General features: G+C 44.3%; 1 protein-coding gene across 3 annotated transcripts in view; it reads right to left on the reverse strand.

Annotated features, from left to right (window-relative positions):
• LOC149340418 (nephrin-like) overlaps window positions 1-27,189 on the reverse strand; it is a 620,707-nt gene that overhangs the window by 142,196 nt on the left and 451,322 nt on the right. For 2 of the 3 annotated variants that reach the window (XM_089549188.1, XM_089549186.1), the window contains exon 2: window positions 9,498-9,551. The exons of the other annotated variant lie outside the window; for it this stretch is intronic. In XM_089549188.1, the coding sequence (XP_089405314.1) occupies window positions 9,498-9,551 (54 nt within the window). The remainder of the gene's footprint in view (window positions 1-9,497; window positions 9,552-27,189) is intronic. 3 annotated transcript variants of the gene reach the window in all.

The following is a 27,189-nucleotide window of genomic DNA, read 5'->3' on the forward strand; positions in this document are numbered from 1 at the left end:
GCGTATACCTACTATGCTGCCCAAGAATCTGCATCTTATATGTTATGACATACATGAAAAACAAATCAATAACTATAACACCCTTTGATACGGACTGCTACGTGTCACATTGTTTATATTTGGCACTTGAAACGCGTTTCATATTTTGTAGTGAAATGCTCACCCTTCATTCCGATCAGTATTTAACTGTGTTTAATTTCACCACCGGCAACGAATGAAGCAACCAGCGCGGGAAACACCTCCACAGACAATTCAGGGGACACTACTGCAATGTGAGCAAGTTTGCGACGGATCACTTGGGCTTTTATTGCAAACAACAGCAGATGTGTTTTCGTTCCCGTTGAGATTACCCGTCTAACGCTGAACAGCCGACATGAGAGACTGTTGGGGCCAGAGGAATAGCAAGCTCGCAAGAAAGATTTGTACTCAGATCAATGTAGACTTTTCCATGAAGCGACTTCGTTTGCTTGAGGAGCATGTCCTTCAGTGTGTGCCACCCGCGCTTTGTCCCAAGTGATCAGTTATTGGGGATTTGTCCTACCAGTATTTTTCTTGATTCTGATGGCTTCTGACTCTGTCTGTTGAACTCGATGACTTGTATGTCGTGTGTCTCTCGACTAAATCTGAGGTGTAAGTGGGTTCGTTGCGATTGCGCGTTCCCATTCCTGCCCAGTTTTTTTTTTGGGCTGTTAGAAAAAGCTTTTCAAATTCGCAGCTCTGCAGTGCGCAGTGTTAGAACGAGTGTGGACAGGTCAAACGGAGGGCATTTACTACATATACCCTACATATACCGAAGAACCCTATCATTCAAAACAAACAAGCAAATTGTTAAAATGATATTAACAATTTTAGAAACCTAAAACTTATGGAATAAAGTGTGTTTAGGATCTATAGCTCGAACAGTCGCACAGAGGGTGCGACCCTCCAGTAAGCATGTCCTAAAAGATAGTATGAAAGCGCATTTGTTGCTAGCTAATAATGTTGCTGCGAGCTAATAACATTTGATTATTTCGGTATATGAGTGTTTTTAGACCATTAATAATCCAGCACTCCTAATAAGTGGCAACCTGAAGGAGAGCTCCTTTTCTAGTAGCTGACGCTTGAGCTGTAACGTTTGAAACTTTTCTTTCTTAGACAAAGAAACATCTTCTATGCCGAACGTGAATTAAAAAATTCTAGAACCGCTAACGCAAAGCATTGTCCGGAATGCGCTCCAGCTATTTGTTAAGCGAAAAAAATCCATCCGTCTAAATTACGGCAGTCAATATCGCCGCCACGGAAAGTGGTGTCCAGAAAAGAAAACCAAGTCCATGCTCTCTGCTTTCGCAGTTTCTTTCTTCCTTCTATTTGCATCGCTTCACTTCCAAAGAGTCCAACTATCTTCGATCAAAGCAGCGGAGACAGGCATTAGTCGAATGCATCGCGCGCTTGCCGGATGGTGAAGAACAAAAGAATATAACTGGAAAATTCTTTCCATTCTTTGTTCATACGTGCGCTCACAGCCGGTTGCTTTCCTTTTCCGCTTCGTTTTATTCTTTATTTCTTTTTATTGCATTCATGCGGGCTCCTGGCACGAGATTCCGGCACTGCGCGCTTCTTCATTTGAATAGTCTCCGCTTGCTGCTCTCCAGCCCTCGCTACAGTTTTTATCGTCGCTGCTTCAGAGTTGTCTCCAGTTTATGTTTTTTCTATTTTCTGCGTTGAGCAGACGCTCTCCTGGAGACATTGGATTCGGAAGGAGAACGCAACACCCCGATATCCAAGTAAGTAGTCACGTACGCAGCCGTATCCATCGATCGTTCCTGCTTAGTATTTTTCCAAGAATCTCTTCACCTCTTTCTTCTTTTGTCTGCCTTTCTTTTAACTGACTCGATTTCTTGTGTCCTAGCTTGATCCATCTAAAAGCGCGCAGGGTAAAGGATAGTCTTAGTAGTATAAGCGAATATAAACCTATTATCATGAAGCAGGTGTATGCGTTTTTTATCGTGTGTGCACGCCTGTGAGTATGATGTGCGTGCGTGTGTGAGCGAGCATGTGTGCTTGTATGATCGTGCGCGCTTGCGTGCGTGCGTTCTTGTGTGCGCAAATGTATGTTGAGGCAGAGAGGCGAACTTACAACATTTTCGAAGCCTAAGGCTGAGTTTTATCTTCCCTACTGGGGCGTGCTAGCAAGACACGGACGGGTGGATCCTGCAGCATCTTGGCAATTTTTATCCGGGGCACAGTATGCGAAAGCGCCGCAAGAGCATTTCGAGCCTCTTTCTCAGTGTTGCCCGACGCCACTTCGCAGCCGCACTGCGCTCTCTTTCGCTCGTTCGCGAGCACTGCTTCTCTTTTTGGCGGCGCGAAAGGCTCGCTTTCCCCTTCTGTCTCTTGACGCGCTTTGCACGCAGGGATAAAGATGGGAGCGGGGAAAAAAAGCGAAGAGGCGATCGAACTCTTGCCCGGCGAATTTCCGGTAGCGGTCTCTCTCGCGAGTGAGCCTTATTTGCTTGCTTTCCGGTTTGGGTTGCCCGCCCTTCCCTGTGCGCTTTGTATCATTGCGGGTCGTGTACGTTTCACGTCTGATTCTAAACGCGCGCACACGCTGTTTCCCGGAGGGAGAAAAACAAAGTAGGGATCGCAGAAGCCCGAGTTCGGACGGCGGGAAGCGCTGGAGGTGTTTTGAAAAAGGGCGAGAGTTGAAAATGAAAGCACAGGAGGCCGTAGTGAATCTTCGCGATTTTTTTTCTTGTTTCTCGGCATTCGAAAATGAAACAAAGGAAACGAGGTGGGAAATAAGCACGAAAGCGGTCCCTACCTCTTCCAACCGCCCTCCCCACCACCCCTCCCCCTACTTTATTTTTTTGTGGAGGCCTGTGCTTCCCAACACTGCGCGCCTATCGGAAGCGCCTTTTTTTTCACGTTCGTAGCGACCATGGTTTCCATTTGTCCAATCTGCCTGGGAGCTGGAACAGGCGGGACTCTAAACTCTCGCGCGAGGAAAAAGCTTTTCTCTCTTTCAATAAAATTTGGGTTTCCCTTCAGCCGGCATAAAATAAAACGTAGAAAAGTGCGAATAAAGCGAATTGTTTGCCAGTAAAGGGGCCACAAAACGGACTTGCTTTTTTTTTATGCGTATAGAGCCAGTTTATTCGGATACTGCGTTAGGTCTATGCTTGTGCATATCAAGCGCGTTAAAGCATCCAAGGAGAAACTTGGTTTCCTTGCGATCATTATTGGTTATTTTTGAACTAATCCTGCAGTGCAGAAAAGAAACCATGTTCTCGCAAATACTGCTTCGGGTATTTTGATGACAAACTCGATAAATGAAATGGACGAAGGTTAACGGAATACTACAAACTATTCAAGAAGAGATAGCAGTAAATGCATTAACCATGATCAACTCTCACAGAGAAACTGGAAGGCTTGTTCTTGTTTATATCCTAGGTGGGTTTTGCGAACAGAGTCAATTAGGATACATTCTTTCTCTCTTACACACTGTGACGTATAAGTCCACTGTAACGACCCTTGATTGATATATGATAACTGTTCGAGTGGAGTGCGAAATTGGCACCCTGCAAGCCCAGGTGCTAGCAGTAGCTCGTGCCCACTGTTGCGTCTGTACGTTCGGCGCATTTTCTGCAGGCATAATTTCGGTCGTATGGTGGCACTACAGGATGTATCTAACCCTTCTCCCTTCATGTTGCATGTTAAAATATGTTCATCCTTATTTGCACAGGTTGCTCCCTGTGCAGGCCAACCTGAACTACTTTGAGTAAGAATGCATCGCTACTGCACTTCTTTAAATCAAATAGTATGATAAAGGATCTCAGAAGGCCTTTACATGACTTGAAGGAATCGCTATAGTATGAATTCACAGCATTTAAGAAAGGCTTTTAACGGACGCAGCGGTCGCATTTCGGTTGAAGCGAAATGCTTGAGGCCAGTGTACTGTGCGCTGAGAACCAAAGTTGCTCGACGCACATATCGATTGCTGCGTAGACTCACGAACTTGTTGCGGCGAGGAGCTAAAGATTCCTCATAGCTAAATTTAAGATACTTCTTGGCGCGGGTGCAGCAAATGCGCAATAATGGATTGAATCCGGGGCTACGCTTAGCGCTTACACCGCAGGACACACTGTTGTGGCCACCGAACGTAAACGTAGAGAAGCGAACAGGGCATCGCGTTCGAAATAATTATTTATTAATTGTGTGACTATCATTCCTCATCTGCAAGTAGCACCCGGCGGCGAAGTCATCAACAGCTTCCAGGCTGTTTCATTCCTTATTTACGTAGAAATGGTGTCCGCTTCCGAGGCGAAGGAACGAAGGGCAGAGAACAACGAGAACGTGTTCTCCAGACGAGGGCCCACGCTTAAACTTTACACCCTGCTTTGCAGAAGAAACCACATCAGTTACGGGGGTATCACTTATAATATTTTAATCGACAACCTACTGGAAAACATAGGCCCACTTAAAGCATAATGAACCTTGATGTGTTCGCTCAGAATATATAGTTACTGATTTAATGAAACATGGTTGAAAATATTCAGGAATAAATATTACTATTGTGCTTTCAGTCATGCACTACTAATAAGTTACTTAGACCCTGTTTGACGCCGAGAGCTGAAGTTAGAAAAAAAAATAAAGCTTGGAGGCTATAACTTTTGATGGCTTTCCAGGAATGAGTTTAAAATTTCTGACTACATTTTTTTATCGGGAATGATAAGAAAGGAGAGAAAGAGACCAAGATTGTTAGGCAGCCTGGAAGCACAAATTATAGTTCAGTCAATACTCGTTTGCCTTGAAGATAGGTCTTCTATATGCACGCTAAAACGTCTTAATGAAGCCTTAATGAACGCGTTAGTTATAAAGCATTAGGAATAACTCGACCGGGCTTGTTACCAAATGCAACATATTTGATCAACAGTGCAGCTCTACATGCTCACTATAACAGCCAACTAAAAATAAACCATGATGTTGGTGGTGATGAATTTTTATGGTGCACCGCCATCTTTGTGAGAAAGAGCACCATGGCACCAGATGTATTTCATTTGCTCAAGGTAGGGTCAAAAACCAATTTCCCAAGCATTTCACACCAAAGAAGCCGAGCACCAGGTCATGGGAAAGCGTTTACTCAGTGCATCGCCGGTGGGTACTCGGCATCACTGGGGATCGAACCCCAACTAAAAATAAATGCTAACACTGTGTTTCGCGCAAGAACTTTGAAAGTTGTCGTCACGTGCGGTCTCTAAGACAATCATTACTCGTTCATATAAAAATTACATAACTTTAACACCTCAGAAAGCGGGTGAAATGTCTAAAAAATTAGCCTAAATAACGACGCGCACACGCAGGCACGCATCTAATGCGGCAGCCCAGGTATTTATAAAGTCAGCAGTTGTAAACGCAAAAAAATTCTTGATCATTTCAGGAATATGAATTGGTAAATATTAAAAAAAAACATTTAGCACACAAGGCTTCAGCCGTCTGTTTTACCGCGGAAGAGGACATATATAAATGACTGCTGCAAACAGCCATTATGTTATAAAAGTTATAAATGGGTCGTGTACGTGACAGCGGCACACGTCAAATTTGCAAATTAAGACATATGCTGGAAGTCAGCCGCGGCATTTTAATCAGCGAACGTTCGTGAACCCTTATAAGAGCCCAAAATATTGATTGCTGCTTTCACCGTTCGCTGCGTTCATTATGCTTACTACGTAGGTACTGTTCAGCGCTTCCGACCCCTGTAATAAGAAACAAGGAAGCCACAATATGCCACGCAGAAAGCTAAATGCGAATTCAAGAATAGGCCATTTTATTAGGTATTTTCCTTCGCCGTAAAAAGCCCGTTTTAATCGAGAAATGATTTTCTGTTGATCTCCGATGGAAGTACAACCGCCAAGGTTCTTGTTTTTCGTCATTTCATTCAGATGGATTCCATTTGCAAATGATGTCACGTACAAAAAACTGGTCCTGGTGAGGTTGAATGTACTGAAATGCTTTTTATGTTTTTTCCTGGAACGAGGATGTCAACAGCATTAGCAGCTGTGGTTCGTGGCAGTGAAAAGTGAATGATGCGTCTCGTTAAAATGCGCAAACGACTCTTTCATGGCTTACATTTGAGGCGAAGAGAACGAGTCGCTTCGTGATTCTCGTGATTCGTGCTCTTCGCGCACAACATCCGTCAGAGAGACGAAAATAGGCTACCATGGCCCAATGTTCGAGAACTCAACGAGTCGTAACGCCTGGTGGCGTGCAAAGCACGAATTCTGAGGAAAAACGCAGAAATGTCGCTCTGCGATTTTCGCAATCATCGACCACAAGCGGGCGTCTCTGAAAATATAATGTTGGTGGTGTATTTGTTGTTACGCTGCGGCCTGAAACAAATTTTGGCTTTGCTGTATAAAGAGAGTTTTGTGAATTGTGGTTTTATCGTGCATAACGTTTGTGACGTATTTTTTTCTTAAAGGAAAACTGCTTCGGCTACTTTTACGCGATTATTCACGGGCTTGTACTCTTGCGGTTCTAGAGTGATGAGAATTGTTCAAGAGCACATAAGAGGTAATTTTTGAGCGAACGTCAGTTTTATTTTTATTTTATTTCAGATACTGTCAATCCCATTGGGATTTTTACAGGATGGGCACATAGTAATGTACAAATAGAATACAAATGGAATGGTATACATTAAAAACACTGTTATTTGCAAGTAATTACATGAGTATGGGAAAAAAAACATAGATAACAAAAAATAAAACACATAACGGAAGAGCATTTTTCACAGAAAAGGGTGCAATTTTATACATTGTAAGTAATATGTTCATACAGATGCTGTTATATGCAGTGACACGAGTGGTCTGCTGTACTTGTATAATTATGATTTAATTATCTATTTAATTATCGCGCAACTGTTCTTAAACTGAAACAGTTAAACTGAAAAGTATCGCCGATGATTGCGGACGCCTGTTAAGTTATAACAGGAAGCGCTCTGAACAAGCTGCCGGGAAATGCTTATTAATGGTTTGCGCAAACATTACGATTTGCTCTTGAAAGTACAAAGCTGGTCTACAAAGCGCCAAAAAGACGGGAAGTTACCTGGTTTCTGCTTTTCTTACAAAAAAAAAAGGGCCATTTCAGTCAGCCATTATGAAACTAGGTAACAACTGCATGAAAATTTCAGCCGCTCAAAAAATAGTCACGAATTTCTTTTGGGCTGTGAGAGCGGTGACTCTACACGCTGAAGTGCAGCCCAAAAAGCACGCTTCCATAGTATTAAAGTTCTGGCTGACGAATTTCAAGTCACACCCAAATGGTGTTGAAATTACTTCCTGTATCTCAAAGTTGTTGATTTCCAATGCCTTTCTAGGCCACAGAGCCCTGGTTAAACTCACCACACTTTCTAAGCTTTCTATTTGCGTGTCCTTTTGTTTAACGGACATGCGAGGAAACAGTGTCCTCCTCTTTTGGACTTCCGCAAAAATGGGGCCCCGTTGGTGTTCCCGTTTCCTTCTAATACGTCTTCCGTAAGCTAGACCACCATTTATTTCCCCCAGCTCCGTATTTCTCTTCGTTTCCTCACTCGACGCGGGCGCTGTAACAGCCTATAAAAGCAACCTTACTGTTTCTGGGCAGCCGAGCTCTCCACCCCTCGCTTTTATACTCATCACAATAGCGTCATGCCACGCGCCATGTTAGTTTCTGAATATAAAGCAGCCTCATATTGTTTGCTAGCGAGGAAGACAACTCGGGCGAATAAACACTGGACCTCATTTATCAGACTGAGGCCGCCGTGCCATCGGCGAGGTCTCCAAAGCTTCTTTGAGCGGCGCCGCAGTGTGCAACAGTCGAGGGATTTTATTTGCTTTATATTACGTTATAGCCGCAGTAACGAACTCCTCTCGAGCGCTGCTGTGCTGCTTCCCAGTAAAAACGTGCAGCCTTGGGTAAGGCTGAGCTGTCGCTGGCTAATCTCGGATGGAACATCCAAAGTAGTTGGCAGCTATTTTCATTCTGTGATTGTCCATGTTCTTTTATGATTTGTCCATGATCGTTCCGTGTCCAGCAGTGGCTAATCACCGTGGGTGACGGCGCGATACAAAGCGGCGGGTAATCAGGTCGGAAAACAAAGCGCGGGCAGCTTTTGAAACATCTACGCTATTTCCTTCTTCAGGGTATAATTGTGAACCATTTCAACAAGATTTAGTATAAATTTTTATTAGCTCTACTCATTTCAGCTGGTACTCTTTCATTGTTTTCGTCTCAGTCTTCGTAATAATTCCACGTCACGCCTGCCTTGCAAATTCCAGTCTTCAGAATTCGACACTACTTCTGAAAACGTTCGTAATTCCAAAAGTTTGGAGGCACACTCGCTCGCACAAGACAAACAGCAGGCTTTAGCTTTGGCCACGAGAATATGTGCTGCGAGCTAGAGCCTGCTTTGAGGATATTCCAGAGATTTTTTTTTTTGTTTGCTTATCACGTGCCATTTCCACGTAGCAACGCTAGCCAATTGTTTGCGTATAGAATGCTTCCACAAATGAACATCTTGCCAACACGGCTCGTTCACGAAAAAAAAAAAAAAAATCGGAGACAGCGCCAGGAACTTGGAGATTTAGTGTGCAAATACACACTTTCCTCACAGTGCACGCCAGTTGGGTGCGTATTTACGCAAGCGTCTAGAATGAAGAAGGGAGATTATGAAGCGCCCCTCTTCCCTCACGAAAGAATACGTTGATTGCAGGAAACAAATATATAGCGCCGCGTATGACAAAAGCTTTTTTCTCACTGTTTCAAAAAGCTCTTGGTTTTTGGCGCTCGTGACTAAGCAATAAGACCCGCTCTCACAAGAAGCGAAAAGTACGTGTTTATGCACAAAATAGTTATATCCTCCATTATTTGGAAAAAAAAATTCTTTCCTCGAAACTTAATCCTCTTTTATGACGGCGTTAACGAGATTCCAGACGAGGAATATTTTATAACGTACGCTGCAATACCTTAACAAGGATGAAGCGATTAGGAGTTCCGCCTAAAAATTTTCTCCGTGCGGAAGTAATAACACGTTTGCAGCTATTGTTGCGTCAGCTCGAAATAGTTTATTTCATATTCTGCTCATAAAAAATGCGCTTACAATTCTCAGTGCATTCGGCGTTTTACTTGTTTTCTTGTCCATTTGAAATTAGGTTTTTTTTGCTTTGTTTATTTTCGTCTTGTTGATTTATTCAAACAAGTTCCAAATGAAGTAGTAAGCCTAGACCTGAAGTATTTCCTTTCTTCCGGAAGAAGAATTAAAATTCGGGAGAAAAAAGAGCAGAAAGTGCTGAACTGGAACCGCGTCTGTCGGATTACTCATTTCTTCTACATCGCTTCCATGACGCGCGGCAAACATGCATTCGCATGCAAATCTAGGCCGAACTAGGCACCGGCTTTAAGAGCAGAGTGCGTTCAGTGGAAGGCGCGGAGGCTTAGAGAAAAAGAGGGATAAGAGAGAGAGAGAGAAAAGTGAACCACCATACCTGTGACTTCGGTCAACTCCATGTTGTCAATTTTTATTGTTATCATCGGATATCCTAGAGTGCGAGACATGGGGAAGAAAAAGGAGAAAGTTTTGAGTGCCTCTGACGCTCCTGTCGCGCGATGCGTCGCGAAGAAAGGCGGTCAAATGCAGGCAGAGGAAGAACATCTCTCGAAAATTTAACGAAGTGACGGCACAAATAAAAGAAAGAACAGGAAAACTATAATGAAGAGATGAAGCAAAAACACCACACGTTGTTCTTGAAAGCCCTTAAGTCATCGGCAAGTACCGAAGCTTCGGGACTTCACGCCGACAAGCCACTGCTTTGCCTCCAAATATTCCAAAGCGCTTTCAGAAAGAGACACCACATGAGTGGGGGAAAAAAAACAACAACTAGAGAACGTCAGAGTGTTTCCTTTTTTTTTTCTGTTCCTCTTAAGGCATGCTGTCAGTGCAAAGACTCGGGACTTTCAAGACGTCATGTAGTCTTTCGTTGGAACCTTGACACGCAAGCTAAAAATCTGCCGGCATTTCCTCGGAAAGCAAGGCGCACTTTGGCTGCTTCTAGAAGCCGAATTCGAAGAGTGTGTCTCTCATAGTCACTTTTGACTCACTATAGGCTCCGCAGCTGGCGAGTCTTATTCAGCGCCAAAGCCACTCATCTTTCTTTTTGTATTGTGTGAGATTTACTCAAATAGTTTGGCTTGTCTGATAAGATATTGTAATAAAATATTGTGTCATATTGTGTCTGAATCTTTCTTCAGATTGTTCATCGGCCAAAAACCGAAAGCACTATGTGAGGACTGAAAAAGTGTATCGGACGAGCAGAACAATTAAGAAATAAAGGAGTGGGTTGATTGCAAGGTAAGCCTCCAGATATGCAAGTCCTTCATTTAAGGCACAAGTTAGCTTCTTGAACGAGTATCTGGAAACTTTGGCTTCCTTTAATTTTGAACACTGAAAGCAGAAAATGTAAATAAAAGTTGAATCAAGGCGGCATTATTAATTAGTTAAGAGATTAAGTTCAGTTCCTGCGTTTAGGAAATCCCATCCAATAAGTTCGCGCTCTCAGCGTTTGAATTTCTCAGAGCGAACATAGAAAAGACCTCGATCACAAGCAATTATTCGGCAACGCTTTTATTCAGAGAGGGAGGCATTGTTTCCTATTCCTTAAGTTCTTTCAAGGCATTGAATGTTGCCCTTGAACAGGATGCTGCTTTTACTTACAAGGCAAAGTGAAACAGATAAGCCGAAGTTTATCTAGCAAAGTGGTGGCCCACGTTTGATTCGTGCACCGACAATAACAAAATAATTGAAGGCGTCGCCCATTCTTACGCAAGCTACAGAAAGCCCAGGAGGGTAGAATCTAGGTTCTGTGCATTTTGGCGCGTTGCACTAGAACCGCCAAATGTCGCAAGCATCGACAGTGCCAGGCGTCGGGGGTCCCTCAATCTTCATGAATGTTACACCAACAGGGTAGTCAAATTGGCAAGAAACACAGACAACGGTAAGTGCTTACTCTGAGCCTCGTAGTAATGATTGGGCAAGAATAGCTCGGACAAATGAGTGAGCGGGGCGCGATTAAGACAAAGCTGTGTGCTTTAACATTCAAGCGATTTCTCCTTTTAGTCGCGCATACTTTTCCATTACTTGTGTGTCCATGCAGAGGGAGAGGAGACGCCGGCCGATGAACGTAGGACATTTCCTTCATGTTTTTTGCTTTCTTATTACAAGTTTTCGCCGTCTATTCAACACGCGAACTCTAGATTGTTTCACAAGCCGATTCCTGAGTGCGCCTCTATAAATTTGCGGCAGAACGGCGCTGAAATAAAATAACGTCCATCAATCGGCTGGTTTGGGTAACCAGGAGGACCTTTACTTTGAATTTAATTTTTCTTTTAAACTGTTCCTTAAAATAGGACCGGGAAACAGCAGAGGCATTCTTAATACCAGGGACGGCCATCGTTCAATACTCTTTCTGGCGACCGATTCCGCCATAATATTTGAACGGCATTACGGGCAGCTGCGGACATTGCACAAGAGGCGCGCAGCTTAAGCCTCTGCAACAGCCATGTTCTCTTTTTACAAGAGAGCTAGAAAATCTAACTTTCCTTCTATTTTCGCTTTTCCTTCTACGTCTTGTCAAGCCAGAGTGTTGACTTTGTGATTTGCATATATATATAGTCGAAGCAGTCGTGGCATCTTTCTGCTTATCACTAATGCCCAAGGGAAGACTCTCGTTTGACGCCTCGTTGGTTTTAACCATGCTGAAATTGAGCAGCTAGTCCTGTTTTTTTTTTCGCCAACGTGCGAAGAAATATGAACTCTCTTATGACGAAACTCGCTTGTCAACTTTATTGGTGTGAACGAAGTTAACGTCTAAAGAGAAAACCAAGTTCTTTAATCCAAAGCAAGCGTTCATCTTGGTTTCATACATGTAAGCGGGGAAACCCTTTCTGATTAGAAAGCGTTATTGGATACTTTGAACTTGACAGCAAGAAGATTGCATGCGATCCTCAATTCTGAGCTAGAACAATAACCTGAAATTTTTTTCTTAACAAGGACTTCACGCTAACGGCACCACATATTGTGCCACAGCTGTGTTTTCTTGAATGATAGAGCTTAAATCGGCGAGAAGACGTCGATGTGATGTTTCCTATTTGGGCTTTCTTTTTGTTGACTTCAGCACCGGTCTAAACTTAAAAGGCTGAGGACAAAAAGGGAAGGACAAAAAAAAAGGATTTCAAAACCAACCATCCAAAGAACAGCAGAACATGAACGAAAAGAGTACAAGTTCACGAACACATAACACATGCATTTCACGCTGATGCTTTTGTACTGCACACAACCGTCACTTGCATTGCACGGCTACTGGGTTCAGCAGCTTCAACTTTCTGAGGCTCAAGGCATTGTTGTTAGGGCAACGCTGAAGTTGAACGTCCGTGTGGCTCAGCTTTCCTATGTACACAGAGTTGCTCTTCTATTGCCAGCGTAGTTCGCAGCGCCTGACAGGCGCAGACATTTTCGGGATACAACTGTGGGTGACGTGCAGGTGTAGCGCGACACTAGCCTTTTTTCTGTGATAGTAGAAGAAAGGAAACACTAAAGTGTTGCTATAAAAATTGTGCCGCGCATATAAGCTTTATAAAGAAAGTACATTCCAAAGAAAACAGAGCTAAGAAATGTAACGACGATGTCTCTTGTATGCGTCATGTTTACATGCCTGTTGAATCCCTTCATGTGAGCACCGTCCGGACAGTAGGGTTACACTATGTATGTTCCGTCAAGACGTAAACACGCACGTGCGTTCCTTTCGCGCCGTACAGTGCCCCGTTATGATCGCAAGAGATACGCGTATGTTGAAGCGTTAAAGGCGCGCCCGAGCAGCTCTACATCGCCTCACAACTGAAAAAAAAAGAAAAGCAAACATGAACAAGCTGCCCCGGGACGCAAGAATTTCAGTAGCACTCAGCGCTGGGGCGTGTTTTCTTTCATAAATCGCGACTCGTAGCTCGTAAACGTCACTACCTTCTTCTACTTCGTTCAACTTTACGTTCTGGTGCTCGTCACTCATCCATTCGGTACTTATACAAAGCGACATATACCAAGGGTTCCTCAATCCCCCCCCCCCCCCTTTTTTTATTTTTCTAGAGGGAAACGCTACAGGATTCTTCCTAGATGCCGTGTCTGCGGATGCGCGCGCCACAGCCCACCGATGGCCGAAGCCATTTCGTGGCGATGATCAGCTTCCCAGTCGCGTAGTACGTGTCACACTTGTCATGGCAGTCGTTTCATGTTTTCCCCCTTTTTTTCTGCTTTCTTGCCGGGCCAGCAGTCACCAGCTCCACCCACGCGCAAAGCGCGGTAAAAGCAACGCTCGGAATAGGCCAAAAGAGGACACAATAAAAATCACGCTTTCGGGGCAGCGGCAGTCATTCAGTCGGGAACCGTGTCCCGTTTTTTCCCGTCGTCTATCCCTTTTCTTATGCCCCATCAGCTTCCTTTTTTATTCTTTTCCCTTATTTGTCCGGAATCGGCAGCCGCATTAACGTTCGTTTGTCAGCACGCCCGTCGCGCGTCTTGTCTCTCCCCTTGTCCCGAGTTAGTTCGCTTTTATTTCCCCTCGCCCTCCTTCGATTCCCTCTCCCCCTTTCGTCTCCGCGGCCCGCTCGATATTCCCCTCGCGAGCGAGGCGTCGCCGTCGTTTCGTGGTGTCACCTCCGCTCTTTCGTCCTCTTCAGCGCGCTCCCGGCGTGCCGCAGTGTCAGGCTTGATTTGCGCGCTATTCCTTTTCCCGAATGGGGAAGGAAGGGTGGAGGGAATGTACTGCACGCAGCCAAAATGTGATTGGACCAAAGCATTCGCCATCTTACTTTGGAGGCGATCACACCGTCAATTTACGGTACTTGAAGTCAGGCGCCTAATATTTATCATAAAAAAGAGGGTCACCTAGAGAGAGCCCCAAGTTTCTTGGAGCGGAATAAAATCAAAGTGTAATGCGGCCTTTTTATTGTAATCTTCTGAGCCAGACCACCACCCCTCTTCGCCGTTTCCACCGTTTGGATAGCCAGTCGTGAAATATGTCTAGATTCACTCCCGCCCAAGACAGTAGGCGTCCACAAGGATGTCTTGTGTGCGGTGCAATTCCCTAGCTCAGCGTAGAGCAGCACAAAACTGATTTAATTTTTTTTTTGCGGGTGTGTGCATGGTGATACTAGTGAAAGAATCGGTTCCTCGTTCATTGCAGTCTATGTTTTTGGAATGTACGGGGATGTCTTGTTCAAAGGAGAAACGGTATCCCTGCATTAATCGTGTGCAGTTTCTCTGTACTTGAACATCGTCTGTTGGCGCGAATCTTTTACTTCTTCGAGGTCTTCCCTTTTTTCCTGCCCAACAAGATGCTGCGTTTTGTAGCATCGCATTATTAACCGAGTTGTAATTTTGAGCCAGACATCTAAAACAAAATGAGCAATTTTTTAGAGTACGTAGTCTTCACTGTACTGCCTTACATATTCACTTAGGGCTCCTATGCGAGGGCAGCCATCGAGGAATAAATAAAACTATGTATGCAGCCTACCGTTTGTAGCCCCCCCCCCCCCCCCCCCTCTCTTTTTTCAATGCATTCATATTCCTGAAACATCCATCGCTTAAAAGCGCACATCTAATAATGTGAGTCGTGAATCGCGAGATTTAAGGAGGCTTCTCCGCACATTCGATGGAGCAGGATCGTCAAGATGAAGACAACCGAAATTCCTTTCGTGGTTTCTTGAAGTGCATTTCTTTCATAGATGAATGCGTAAATAAAAAAATGGGTGGAAAAAAATACAAGAAAAAACTGCGGGTACTCCGCAAGCTTTTCAAAGTGACCGGTGATATTAAAGATTCCTTGATTATGACGTTTCCGGCCACTGAGACCGAGGAGTGCAATGCCATCGGTCTGTGTCGGACGATTTTTGCAAACGGTACTTTTCTCAACTCGTGAGAGGAGCCGCACCGACTCCCACTTAAATGAAGCCTGAATTGATCAAGTCAACACACAGCACAGGCTCTCGAAATTGGCGATTCGTTGGTAGATCTCGATAATATTTTGATTCGCCAGCATGTTAGCCTGGCATGCTCTGATGAAGTAATATAACGACGAGTCTCTTCACCCAGGAAGAAAAACATCGCAGATACACCACCAAAACTCTGGGAGACACTGCACGCTACTGTCAGAGAAATGATACGACACTGATTGCGTTAGCGACTGGACCCAGATTACCATCCCTTCCTTCTGCTGTATCAATTTGAGCTCCAAGAGAAAGCTAAGTGTTATATCGGCGCTTCTTCTTTGCCTACAAACTCGCCCTCTTCTTCACCTTCATCTTCTTCTAAGCCTCGACAGCAAAAAAAGAATGAGCTTTCCTCCAAGCTGTCACGTGTGCAGGTATTATATGTGATCACGCATACAGTGTACGCTTAACATGGCGAGCATTTAATGCTGTCCGCGTGCTCTCTGCAGTGAGAACAGAAAAGCCGTACCACAGTTATCTGGCCGACAAGCCTTCGATTTCATTTCGGCAGAAAAATTTCCATACACCGCATTTTCAATACGGCCCTTATTAGCGTACGTCAGCTCTAGCCTTTGATGCGCACCGCGTCTCGGTGTGTTCCTTCGCGCTGTCTTTCATCCCGAGAAGGTTGTTTCCTTCGCATGCCAGTGGGTTTGACAGAGAAGACCAGCCTCTGCAGCACTGCAGCGGCGCGATCGATGCCAGCCTGGGCTTGCTTGCGCGGCCCGGGATGGAGGGGGCCGCCGCGTCCAATCTGGACCCGACCGAGGAGAAATCGCGAGTGAAAGCGGCCGGGACCGAAAAGAGTCGTCAATAGATGCCCGCACAGCCGCCCGGTTATCGCCTACTGTGCGCGCGGTGGCAGCGCGAGCACCCGGCTCTTTCGACGCCTCGCCGCAGTCTCCGCGGCTTGCTTCAACGAGTGGCCCGTGTTGCCGTTGCTTTACGCGGTCTGTCCCTGCCTCCCTCTTGCTTGCCCTTAGCGAGTTCTGCTTGCGCACACCGTTGAAGTTTTTGGGTTGGTGGAGGGGACGGCGGGGGAGGGATTCCTCCTGCGATATCGGATGCCTGGAGAGCCCAGTTCTGCGCCGCCACCACCTATAGAGGCAGCGTCCGCTGGGAGAGCTCGCTAGGGTCGATGCTCCGTCTCGGAGATGGCTGCCTGCGGTTGATGATCATGGACGTGCGTGTCTTCCACTACACCTCTCCCGCCGCCTCTTTTCCATACGCAGTTTTCGTCTTTATGTTTTCTTACTCTCTGAGCGCCACCGACGAATCTCGTTTGTCTCCGGGGTTCTCCTTTCCGAGTGAATTGTGCTTACCCATCGCTGAGCATTCATACTGTGAAGATTGCTCTTAGCCTAAGGGACTTTTTTTTCCCCCACTAAGTTCGTTCGGAATATTCCTTGAATGAAATAACACTGGAAGCAATATTTCGACTCTTGGATTTTGGTCGAATAACAACTCTCTTCCCTAGTCACTTTACGGGATATGTAGATATCACCTCCTTGAAAGTGACACCAGTGGTATAGTGGATACTGTGAAAAACTTTGAATAAGTAATCGGTACTGTGAGCTAAATCATCCACACCGTTTTTGAAGGATGCCCGATGTTTTCTTTTTTTTTTCTTAGTAGCCGGATGCAGACAACGTTAGTATCGTCTGGCTTGATTAGACGGAACATATTATTGTTTTCCTGAGCTGATACGGCTTAGGTTTTACAGAAATAATGAAAGTATACTGCTGCGTTTCAACTGTAATTTAGACAGGTTAGCGTCCATCTCATTTCAACCGAATCTTAGAGGAAAGGAGTATTATAAACAGCACGTGACAATTCTCGGTGACACTATTTTCTTTTCTTGATTTCCGCATTAAATGCGCTGTTAAACAGCATCTCCTAATTCTACTGCATCCGTCACAGCCCGCTACTCAAATTGCGCAGTAAAGGAAAGGTAGCACAGAGAAAGAACTCGAACGATGTGTTACACAAATTACCGCTGAAACACGCATTACGAGAAACACCGAGGGTTCTACAAAGGCTTTGAAAATGGTGTGAAAAAAAAAACAATAAAGGTAAAAATAAAGCAGTCGAAGAAGAGAGGGGGGGGGGGGGGGGGGGGCTTTATGTGGAACCTGTCTTTGTGTGCACAGAACTCACGCACACGAAGAATGTCCCAGAAAACGACTTCAGGTCAGAGGGAGCCATCGATACACGTCGAGGACGAGTCAAGCGGGGAAAATGAAAAAAAAAAAGACGCACAAAAGAAGTAAGCACAGCAACGCGAGCGCCGGACGAGAAAGTATACAGCTCAGTCCTGGCTTATTTCCTTTTGCTGGCGTAGGCTTTATGAAAGAGGACTTTACAAAGAGACATTATCATTTGGCCGCCGAGGACCAAGTTACGCTTTTAAGTGCCTTGATCTCTTTTAAATGAGCCCTCAGCGAGCTTCGAGCATGGCAGGCGAATGTACGAAAGCCGGCGCCAACTCTTGCGGGGCTTTTCTCGCTGGGATAATGTCTACCGAGCAGCCCTGCTTTTCCGAAAGCACTGATCTGCAATGAAGCAAGGAAGGAAAAGTGGCGTAGCGAGGCACGAAGGCAGCGCGGCGAAACGAAGGAAGGAGAAAGGAAAATGAAGCCAGAGATACTTTGCTGGTGCCTCTGTGATAACAAAGGCCGCTGGGATTGTTATGCGCTGCTGCTTAGCAAGTTTCCGAGTGTTCCAACAGCTAACGAACTCTTTTTAGCTCGCCTTCGTTCTGGTACAGTGCTCGAAACGAAGAGTGGGGTGGGGTGTGTGGAATCTTTGGTGAACGAAATCTTGGCACTTGGTTTGGGTCAGCTTGAGCGCCATTGACCCTGTGCTCGGCGACATCGCCACAATGTCGTGAAGTCACCGTGCTTAATGCGAAGAAAGAACTAAAAAAAATTTTACGTTCAACTATGTCTCCCGATGGCATTACTCTTATCCCCCAACGATGGACCTGACTGAATAATTGGTGTTTTCTTGTGTTTGCTTCGTGAATAATGGAGCGCAGCACGGCAGCATTAAAGAAAGAATAGTAGCATTTCAGCATGGGCCTCAAGCTCTCCAAGATCGCTTTTTAGTGCATTCCAGAAAGGTTTGCATTAATAATGCAATCTCGATACAATTTCTACCACAAAATGTATTAAATTTCTAATCTTTAACGTTATGACCACATATCGCACGCTACCCTCATTTCTTTCAATAGACTGTCAGCGAAACAAAAATCAATGCGAGGGCGAAAACACGATGAAAGAACGGCCGAAGAAGAGGATTCCTCAAACAAACGCACATATGTTTTGTTAAAACATGAACCAACAAGTAACCCTCAAGCATGATTTGCTGAAGTTCATAATAACGCCCACTCTTTAGTCTCCATCTTCTTTGCTTCCTTATCAGCCTTTTAATGGAAAGCGCCAGGCCATTGTTTTTAGTTGCTCTTGCGTCTCATTTTGCCTTCACTACTTACGGAAAAAACTGCCCCTCAAGGGCTGCATTCCACGGCAGCCCATAAATGTTCTTACAGGGGTACTACAGTTCTGTTCCTCGGCTGAAGAAGTACGCACATTTTTTAGTATACGTATGCTAGCTCCGCGACCTAGGCCTAGCAGCCCACAATTCTTCCGGCCTAGTGACTATTTGTTGTCTTTCTCAGGGGCAACGAGTCAAAGTAAAAGCTAGCAACTCGATGCGATAGGAGTGACTGTGCATGCGTTGTCAGCGAATACGTTTTGCATGCACGCCTGTTTACGACTTGTACGCTCTTACTACTGCGCCGCACGCGTGCATAAAGACAGCACGGAATGAAAGCTCAGGAGAAAGAAGAGTGAACAGAAACTAAACAGAAAGTTATCATTGCAGTTGGCAGAGGCGAAAGCAGTGTGTTAGTATTCAGCGGAAGCCCATTGCATTGGCCACCTCAGTGCGCACTGTTCGCTGAGCTGGCGGTTCTTTTGTGAGCCACAGCGGACGGCCTTCATGAATGGCAGGTCACGCACGCTTTTCGCCGAGGCCGATTCACATTCATGATTTGATGTCACGCGCTTCTAGGAAGAGGACCGAGGTTGCAGGGGGAAGTGCATCAACGGCACAGCCGTGGACGCGCGAGACCGTTCTGCCTTTTGGTGGGTTTACTCAGGGAGACATCGTCTGCATATCTCGAGTCCGGAGGTATGCCTCCGGAACGAGGTACTTCCTTTGCCACTGTTACTGCTTTATTTTGCGGACGCAAATCAGGAAGGCGTGTGTACGCAACACTATCCACCACGTGCACGTGTCTGCTCGACTCGAAATCTAGTTCTACCTATCGCTTTCTTTTTTTCCCCTTTGCGTGTTGTGCGCGTACAAAGTATAGCTGAAAAAACAAATATCAAGGCAATAAATAAAGCGCTTAAGAATGTTTTACTAACGATTCGAATCGAGGGCTGTCTTTTCTGAGTGAAATTTGTAACGCGTTAATATTGCATGTCCAGCGTTTGTGAGCCTAGTTTTTTAGCACGTACCTTAGATCTAATGCCAGAGATCTAATGCCAGCACACACACAGGCAATCACATGCAAATACGTTCTTGTGTATGTGTCACTCACATAATTATTTTGCTGAATGATATGCGAGTATTTTCAACCAGAGATGACTACAGGACTGCTATTATATCAACATTGTTATTCGTTTTGATTTGGAAAGAACCGAAACTTTTTGTAGCGGACCGGTACAATTTAAAGTTCGTTTAAATTTATTCATTACTTTCAAGAGGTGAACTGACCTGTCTGCTTTTTGATATTGTCCCCCAGATAGATTTCACAACATTACACAATGGACATTGCATGTTGTGTATGTTTGACCAATGAAATGAAGCTTTGTTCTCACGCGAGCAAAATGCACACCTCAGCAGGTATCGAAAAAAGTATCTAGATGAAAAAAAGGAACACGAAATTATCTTTTGGCATCAAAGCTCATTTCACAACGGCTACCTAGTCTCCTAGACCCATTAAAATTCACGTGTATATGTCGTCATAGCAGCCGCTAGTTAGATGTCTTATTCATTGCAATGTCCGTTTGTGCAATAAGCCACAGTTCTAGTGGGTAACATAGAATTCAGTGCAGAGGTGTCGAATGGTTGTATTTGTGAAATTTTCACAGGAGTTGAAAAATAAATCCAACTTTTTCCTACTGCTAACTAGTGAACAGAAAATCTCCTGTGTTTCTCTAAAATAATCTGTCTCTTTTTTTTATCCCTTCATTTGGAAAGTTCATCATGACAATACTAAATTATTTACACATGAGACAACTTATTGCACAAGTGAAAGCCGCAGCAAACACAGGGGAGCAATTCTATGGGCTGTAATAACATGTAATTGTGAGAAAAAAAAACTTTATTGTAAAAACAAATGGTATATTTTTTATTGTGGTCGTGTTTTCTTATTCCTTGCTGCCCATTATGTGCTACTCCACTTTGGGCCTAGGAGGTAATAAAATTATTTCAAATTTCTGCTTCGGCTTTCGTTCCCTGTAATTTGAGGTCCTGACATCAGTAGCATCTCGCAAAAAAGGAATGTCGCTCACATCTGAAGCTACACCGCGCGCAACTGATTATATCGCATAATGAAAATTACCTGCAATATTTAACAAAAAATAAATTTTCTAGAGACCTGCAGCAAAATTCTTCATTTTCGAGCTACGATCTAATGAAATATTAAATCATACATCAAAATATTGGAGCCCTCAGTTCCGAGCAGCCGCAGTTTCACAGTCATTACAGAGCTAAGTCTCTCATAATTCTAAAGCTTTTATTGCATATCCAGACGTCATGTGTTTATTGCCGGGTGCACACACAAAGAAGGAACAAATGGAGTAAAAGAAGGATGAAACGAAGAAGGAAATAAATAAAGATTGGTTGGTTTATGGGGTTTGACGTCCCAAAGCGACTAAGGCTATGAGCGACGCCGTAGTGGAGGGCTCCGGAATTTTCGACCACCTGGGGTTCTTTAACGTGCACTGACATCGCACAGTACACGGGCCTCAAGAATTTCTCCTCCAAAGAAATTCAACCGCCACGGCCGGGATCGAACCCGCGTCTTTCGGGTCAGCAGCCGAGCACCATAACCACTGAGCCACCGCGATGGCTCAATAAATGAAGGAGATGGAGGGAGGAATGGAAGGAAGTAGGGACAACCAGACAAACGGAAGAATGAAACAACGAATGAAATAAGGGCCGAAAGAACTGCCGACGAAGACAGAATAGAACGGAACTGCTTACAATTTTGACAACTGTGCATTTGCGTGTATACTTTTAAACCAGGTGCCTCTGAATGTGCAAAACAAGCAATGTGTGCTCTGACCCACACATTACTTCCAGTTCGGAAACCCGCCACATTACATCCTGCAACGTTAAAAGAATTGTTGACAGTAGAGTACAACCAAAAGTGAGAGAGAGAGATGAGAGAGAAGGAAAGGCTTAGTGTCTAACCAGGAGAAAGTATTGGTTTTATGTTCTGCAGAGCATAAAGAACATTATACAGGACTCTGTGAATAAACGTTGGGTGGAAAACACATAGAAAATAGCACGCGATCCAGGATTTTCAGAGCACGAAGCTTTAGGCAGAGGTCGCGACAGGCGGCAGTGGGCAGCGCGACTTTTACGGCTTTGCGGGCGATATTTCGCGGCTCTCCAAAGGATTGAGTTTTTTCTATCGGAGTCCGTCCTGTCCACACTTTAAATCCGGTCTGCGCGTTCCTAAGCAGGACGTCGGAACGGAGGTGGTGAGCATAAAAATGAAACCAAAAGTGGAAAAATTGCCGAAATGAAAGTAAAGCAAAACAGCATGTATGTTGGAGAGCGTCGGGATATATGGGCTCTCCCAGCAATTGTATGCTTTCTTACGAAGGGAACTGCGGGCCAGACACCATGTGAAGAACCCCTCGTGACTTTGCTCACCACGAGTTTCTCACGAAGGCACCCGTAAATGCAATTTTTACACGCATGTCTGCCACGCAACACGTACGATGACAAAAATGGCATTTGGAACGAAGTGTTTGTCCTTGTTTTTCTTTGTTTTTGTTTGGTGTATTCTATCTTTGTTTCTTTTTGCTATCAATGCAACACACTAAGGGTTATTTTATGTGTGCTTCCTCCTGGCTGAAACGTTAACCGCTCATGCGGAAACTCAGCAGTTCGGGAGTTAATTCAGGTATTAACCTGTTAACTACGTAAGTGAACCTTCCTAATCCATTTTTTAAATATATTTTGAGGCGGCATAAAAATGAGTGAATGAATGAACAGACGCTTACACCTGGGGCAAAAAAACTATCTAATAATTTACAGTAACTACATAACATAACTTGACGAAAATTGAGGAGGCTAAATTGAATACACACTTCCTTCCTCCGCTAATTCAGCTAAGTTGTTCGACTGCATGTCATGGTCAGTGTCAGAAAGAAAGGGTAGCCCGAAAAAATAAGAGCGTTAGAGGCTGAAAAATCTTACGGGGACAACACTTTAAACCGACAAGCGACAAAGATTTGTTTGTTTGTTTGTTTGTTTGTTTGTTTGTTTGTTTGTTTGTTTGTTTGTTTGTTTGTTTGTTTGTTTGTCTGTTTGTTTGTTTGTTTGTTTGTTTGTTTGTTTGTTTGTTTGTTTGTTTGTTTGTTTGTTTGTTTGTTTGTTTGTTTGTTTGTTTGTTTGTTTGTTTGTTTGTTTGTTTGTTTGTTTGTTTGTTTGTTTGTTTGTTTGTTTGGGTTTAACGTCCCAACGCGACTAAGGCTATGAGAGACGCCGTAGTGGAGGGCTCCGGAAATTTCGACCACCTGGGGTTCTTTAACGTGCACTGACATCCCACAGTACACGGGCCTCTAGAATTTCTCCTCCAAAGAAATTCGACCACCGCGGCCGGGATCGAACCCGCGTCTTTCGGGTCAGCAGCCGAGCACCATAACCACTGAGTGACAAAGAATAAAAATATAAATGACTAAAGGAGGTGTAGTCTATCAAAATTGTTTTTAATGCTAGCATTCTTATGAAGTCATCCTACGCAAGTCAATAAAAAAAATCTCCGAAAACGACCATTCTCGGAAAAAAGGCGGAGACTCCTCACGGAGCCTTGCGAATGGAGAAGAGCCCCAGCTGCTTTTACCATAGGGCGGTGAATAAGACACGTAGGGGAAGTTGTTCGTGTTTAAAACAAAAAGTAAGCCATCTGACTTCTGCAGCACATACCTACGTTATTTAAAAAAATGGCCACCGGACAGGGCCGCACGGGATACGAGCTGTCAGCAAGCTGCTTTCAGACTTACATTTTGAAGCTACTAAGTTATTTATTCGTAACACATTCTCTAAACTGAAATTAAGACACCGAATCGGCTTCCTGCCCTTCATATGTGAGAGTAATATGCAGCGGAGAATTAGTTTGTCTCCTTTTTTTGTCGCACAATCTCTGGTTCTTCATAAAAATTTTTCTTGTCGTCAACTGATGCATCCTGTTCAAAGACGTTTTTCAATCTTGAAGCCGTTCAGCATTGTTTAACACTCGCTTTCTTAATCAGCTTTTTACTTGTTTGCGTCAAACTGCAGATTAATAATTATGTGCTCTCTCTTTTCCGTCTTTTCCTGTGTCTTCCCGTGCCACTTAAGCGATGAAGAAAATCTACCTATGGTGCTAATGGACGTGGTCACTGTTTAAACCTTAGCCGTGTGCGGTTTGCTTAAATGGACGACCTGATCCATCCATCACACTGCCCTCAACGACTTTTTCGAGGAAATAAAGCAGTTCACGGCTGATGTTCTCTCACCCAGAAGAAAAAGGAAAAGAGAAAGAAAAGGGAGTTAAGCTCTTCGCTATGCTAACTCGTAATCTCCTGAGCAATTGTTTGAACAAAGGCTTTAATGTGTTTCCGCTTGTGCTACCTTAATGCGCGCACCTAAATCGAAAGCAGCAGCAACGGGGACCGCTGAAATTGCGATGAAATCCGATTACTCTTTCCGGAACAATACTTATGAGGGAATGACGTGAATACGCTGGGGAGAGGAAGCATATTGCAGCATGTGATGCCTCATCGGGCCGAGACCGCTGAGTACTGAGGGGAAGTTAAGTGAGTTTTAACTCTCCATTAGCATTAGACGTCGCTTCTCCACTTGCTTTTTCATCCGTGCAGTTACGAGGTCCTCGTGGAGTTGTAGCGATCATCAATACGACCATAAGCCCCAAGTTAAACGTAACGCGCCAAAAATACATAGTGTGTCTAATTTGAGGATCAAGTATGTAGGTAAACGCGAAAGTTTGGTGCGTTTTTAGAAGTTTTGATATCATTAGAAATGTTTCAAATAATAGTACGAGGATAACGTTAGCTGAGTGAACATTCTTGCAGGCTATTTGTACATGTTTTCCGAATTTATAGTGCAAACTTTAGAATTTATAATGTGTCCTCTTCTTTGTACGCCAGAAATTCGCATAGCTCATTATTAGTGGTAATATCACCTCCTATCTGTATTATTTCCTGCAAAAAGCCACATTAAGTACGCTCTCTATCGAAATCACTCAATTTTATGCTAGTCAGTGCTGAATTCCTATTATTAAAAAAAATAAAGCACTATCACAGAGGAGAGATTTACGCATTGCGTGTTGTAATTACGACGTAATGAAAAGAGCATAACCTAGTAAATACTGTCAATTTAAGAAGTTAAGCTTTTCAATTACATGTACCAACAAATTATACAAGAGTTGGTTTTCAGCTCAAAAATAATCTTTATCGTTTCAGTTGCGAGCTGTATTGATTACTTATAGGGTGTCCTAGATCAATATATAAGCCCCACTCCAGCGAGCACCAGCTCCGTCATGAATGCGATGTGAGGTACTGCGGAAGTGAACCGCATGGCTTCGAAACTTGAAACCCGACTGCGAAGAAAGCAGCCAGTGATTGCGATACACCGTTGGATTCCATTAGAGGCCCCACGACTGCTGGCTGGAAAAATGGAACGTATGTTGGTGTTTCGAAACATTTCCTGCAAACTAGACGCGATTGAGGGAAGAATGAATGTTGAGACGCGAAGTAAACTATAAGTTATTTGCTCGTGAAATAAATGTGAACAAACTTTAGTGTGTGTTTCAGATAAGTACGCCTCGCAGCAGCCCTGGGCTACTAGATGGCTTTAAGCTAGTTTCGCTCTATCTCGAAATAATATGAGAGCCGCCATGGCCGTAATATAAGCTCCGTTAGTAAGGGGTAGTGTGCGCCCAAATGCATGCGCTGTTAGGAACAGAGCATAATAAGAAGCGCTTATGTAACCAGTAGTTCCGTGCTGGTGGATGCAGAAACGCACAGGTTTTCACAGAGGCTTTGCACCCACGTGCCGCATGGAGATATGTGCCAGATGCAGACGGAGCATTGCAGCAGCCCGGAATTGGCGCCAGAATGAAATCAACCCTTCGCTTCTATTAGATCGCTCTGCGCCGCTGCATAAGGGATCTTTCATAACCTTGGGTGGAAGCTCATCTTCCCGTTTTACTCATCTTGAGCACTGCCGCTAACAACCCAACACAAGAGGTCTGGCGCCAGAGCCGGAGGCGTCGAGGCGGTGCTGCTAAGCTTCCAGGAATAGGAAGGTACAAATACAAAACGCCACTGAAAGCGCCCACACAAAGGCTCCAAATTAGGCGGCTGACGTCTAACGTCACAAGTAGGAAGGTGAATGGTGGGCGGCTAACGGGTTCCATTTACCAGCGGTTTCCTTTCGATCATCTACAGAGTGGAGGTAATGGTATAGCTTGGCTTTCCTTAGCAACAGCGCAATTGACGAGACACATTTGGAAGGACACAACACAGCGATGTGTTGTGTCTCATGTGTCTACTGTGACTACTGTCTCTCTGCAATTGCGTTGTTGCTATGGGACACAGGAACCAACTCGCCTGACGGGTTGTCTTGGTATATCTGCAGAGAATGTCCGAAGGGGCATTTCTCCTCTCTCAGCTGAATTTTGCTTTGCTTGTTATGTGACTTCCAAACTATTAGCATGCATGTTGAAAGACTTTTTATGAGGGGAGGGGGGCACACAGTTGGGCTTTTACCACAGAAGGCAAATTTAAGTTGCTATAAAGTGGAGAGGATCCCGAATCTAGTAAGACTTAACTGTGTCTTAATTTCACCACTACGGACACGGCCGTCCCAATTAAGAAAAGTCAGAAAAACATCCAAGTATATCAGCACACCAACGAGGAATGCAATGCTCTACAGGCTCGACTCTGGCAACCTCAGGAAAACTCGGCATCCAGAAACCTAGTACCACGACCGCTTCGAGTGTGGCGTGACTTAGTTATGTCAACTGCCAAATTGTTCGGCGGGAGTTCAACCACGTTCAGCAGTAATGAGGCAGAACCACATACACACTCAGAACAAATTTTCACTCCAGATACAGTGAAAATGAACGCCCTCGGCAGTCCTCTATTCAAAGTGCAAGGACTCAGTATTTCAAAGAAAAATTTAGACCACTTCAAGTAGTTACAGAACAAATATTCTGTATTTAGGCTTGGCGCTGAAGGGGAGGAAGAACAGCGATTTCTGGTCGCCTAGGCGGTCGACATGCTCGGCCTATAAATTATGGTCGAATAAAGGTCTTCTACTACTACTACTTCTGTATTCACAGAAATTATCTGCTTTTTATCATCGTATTCATCGACGGCAAGACTGGTGTGTTCGATAATCAGTTATGACAGAATCTGTTCTGATGGATATAAACTGCTGTAATCGTTGACACAACTCGTGAAGAGATACGTCGAATCTTATGATGCGTTTATTATAACCATAATAGCATAAAAAACCTCCTCATAATCAACCTTAATGACTTTTCGTTAGCGTCAGCGCACATTTGGCCATCGCAGCCCTATAACTAAACCTTTCACTCTGCTGCTATGCTGTATAGTATCTTTGTTTATTAACATTAGCAAATGTTGGTTACCTTGTTAGTTATTCAATATGCTACTTGCAAATGAACAATATGAGCTATGAGACACGCAAGAAGTTGCTCGGGGCGGCTGTTGCACGCAAAAAGCAGGTTGGTTGGAAATTTGTTTGGACCTCCGGATGTGTTGTGTTTCTGCACCCCCCCCCCCCCTAACTCTCTTTGTGTGT

The sequence above is a fragment of the Amblyomma mixtum genome, chromosome 6, assembly GCF_055824585.1.
Source record: "Amblyomma mixtum isolate Tamu chromosome 6, ASM5582458v1, whole genome shotgun sequence".
Lineage (NCBI taxonomy): Eukaryota > Metazoa > Arthropoda > Arachnida > Ixodida > Ixodidae > Amblyomma > Amblyomma mixtum.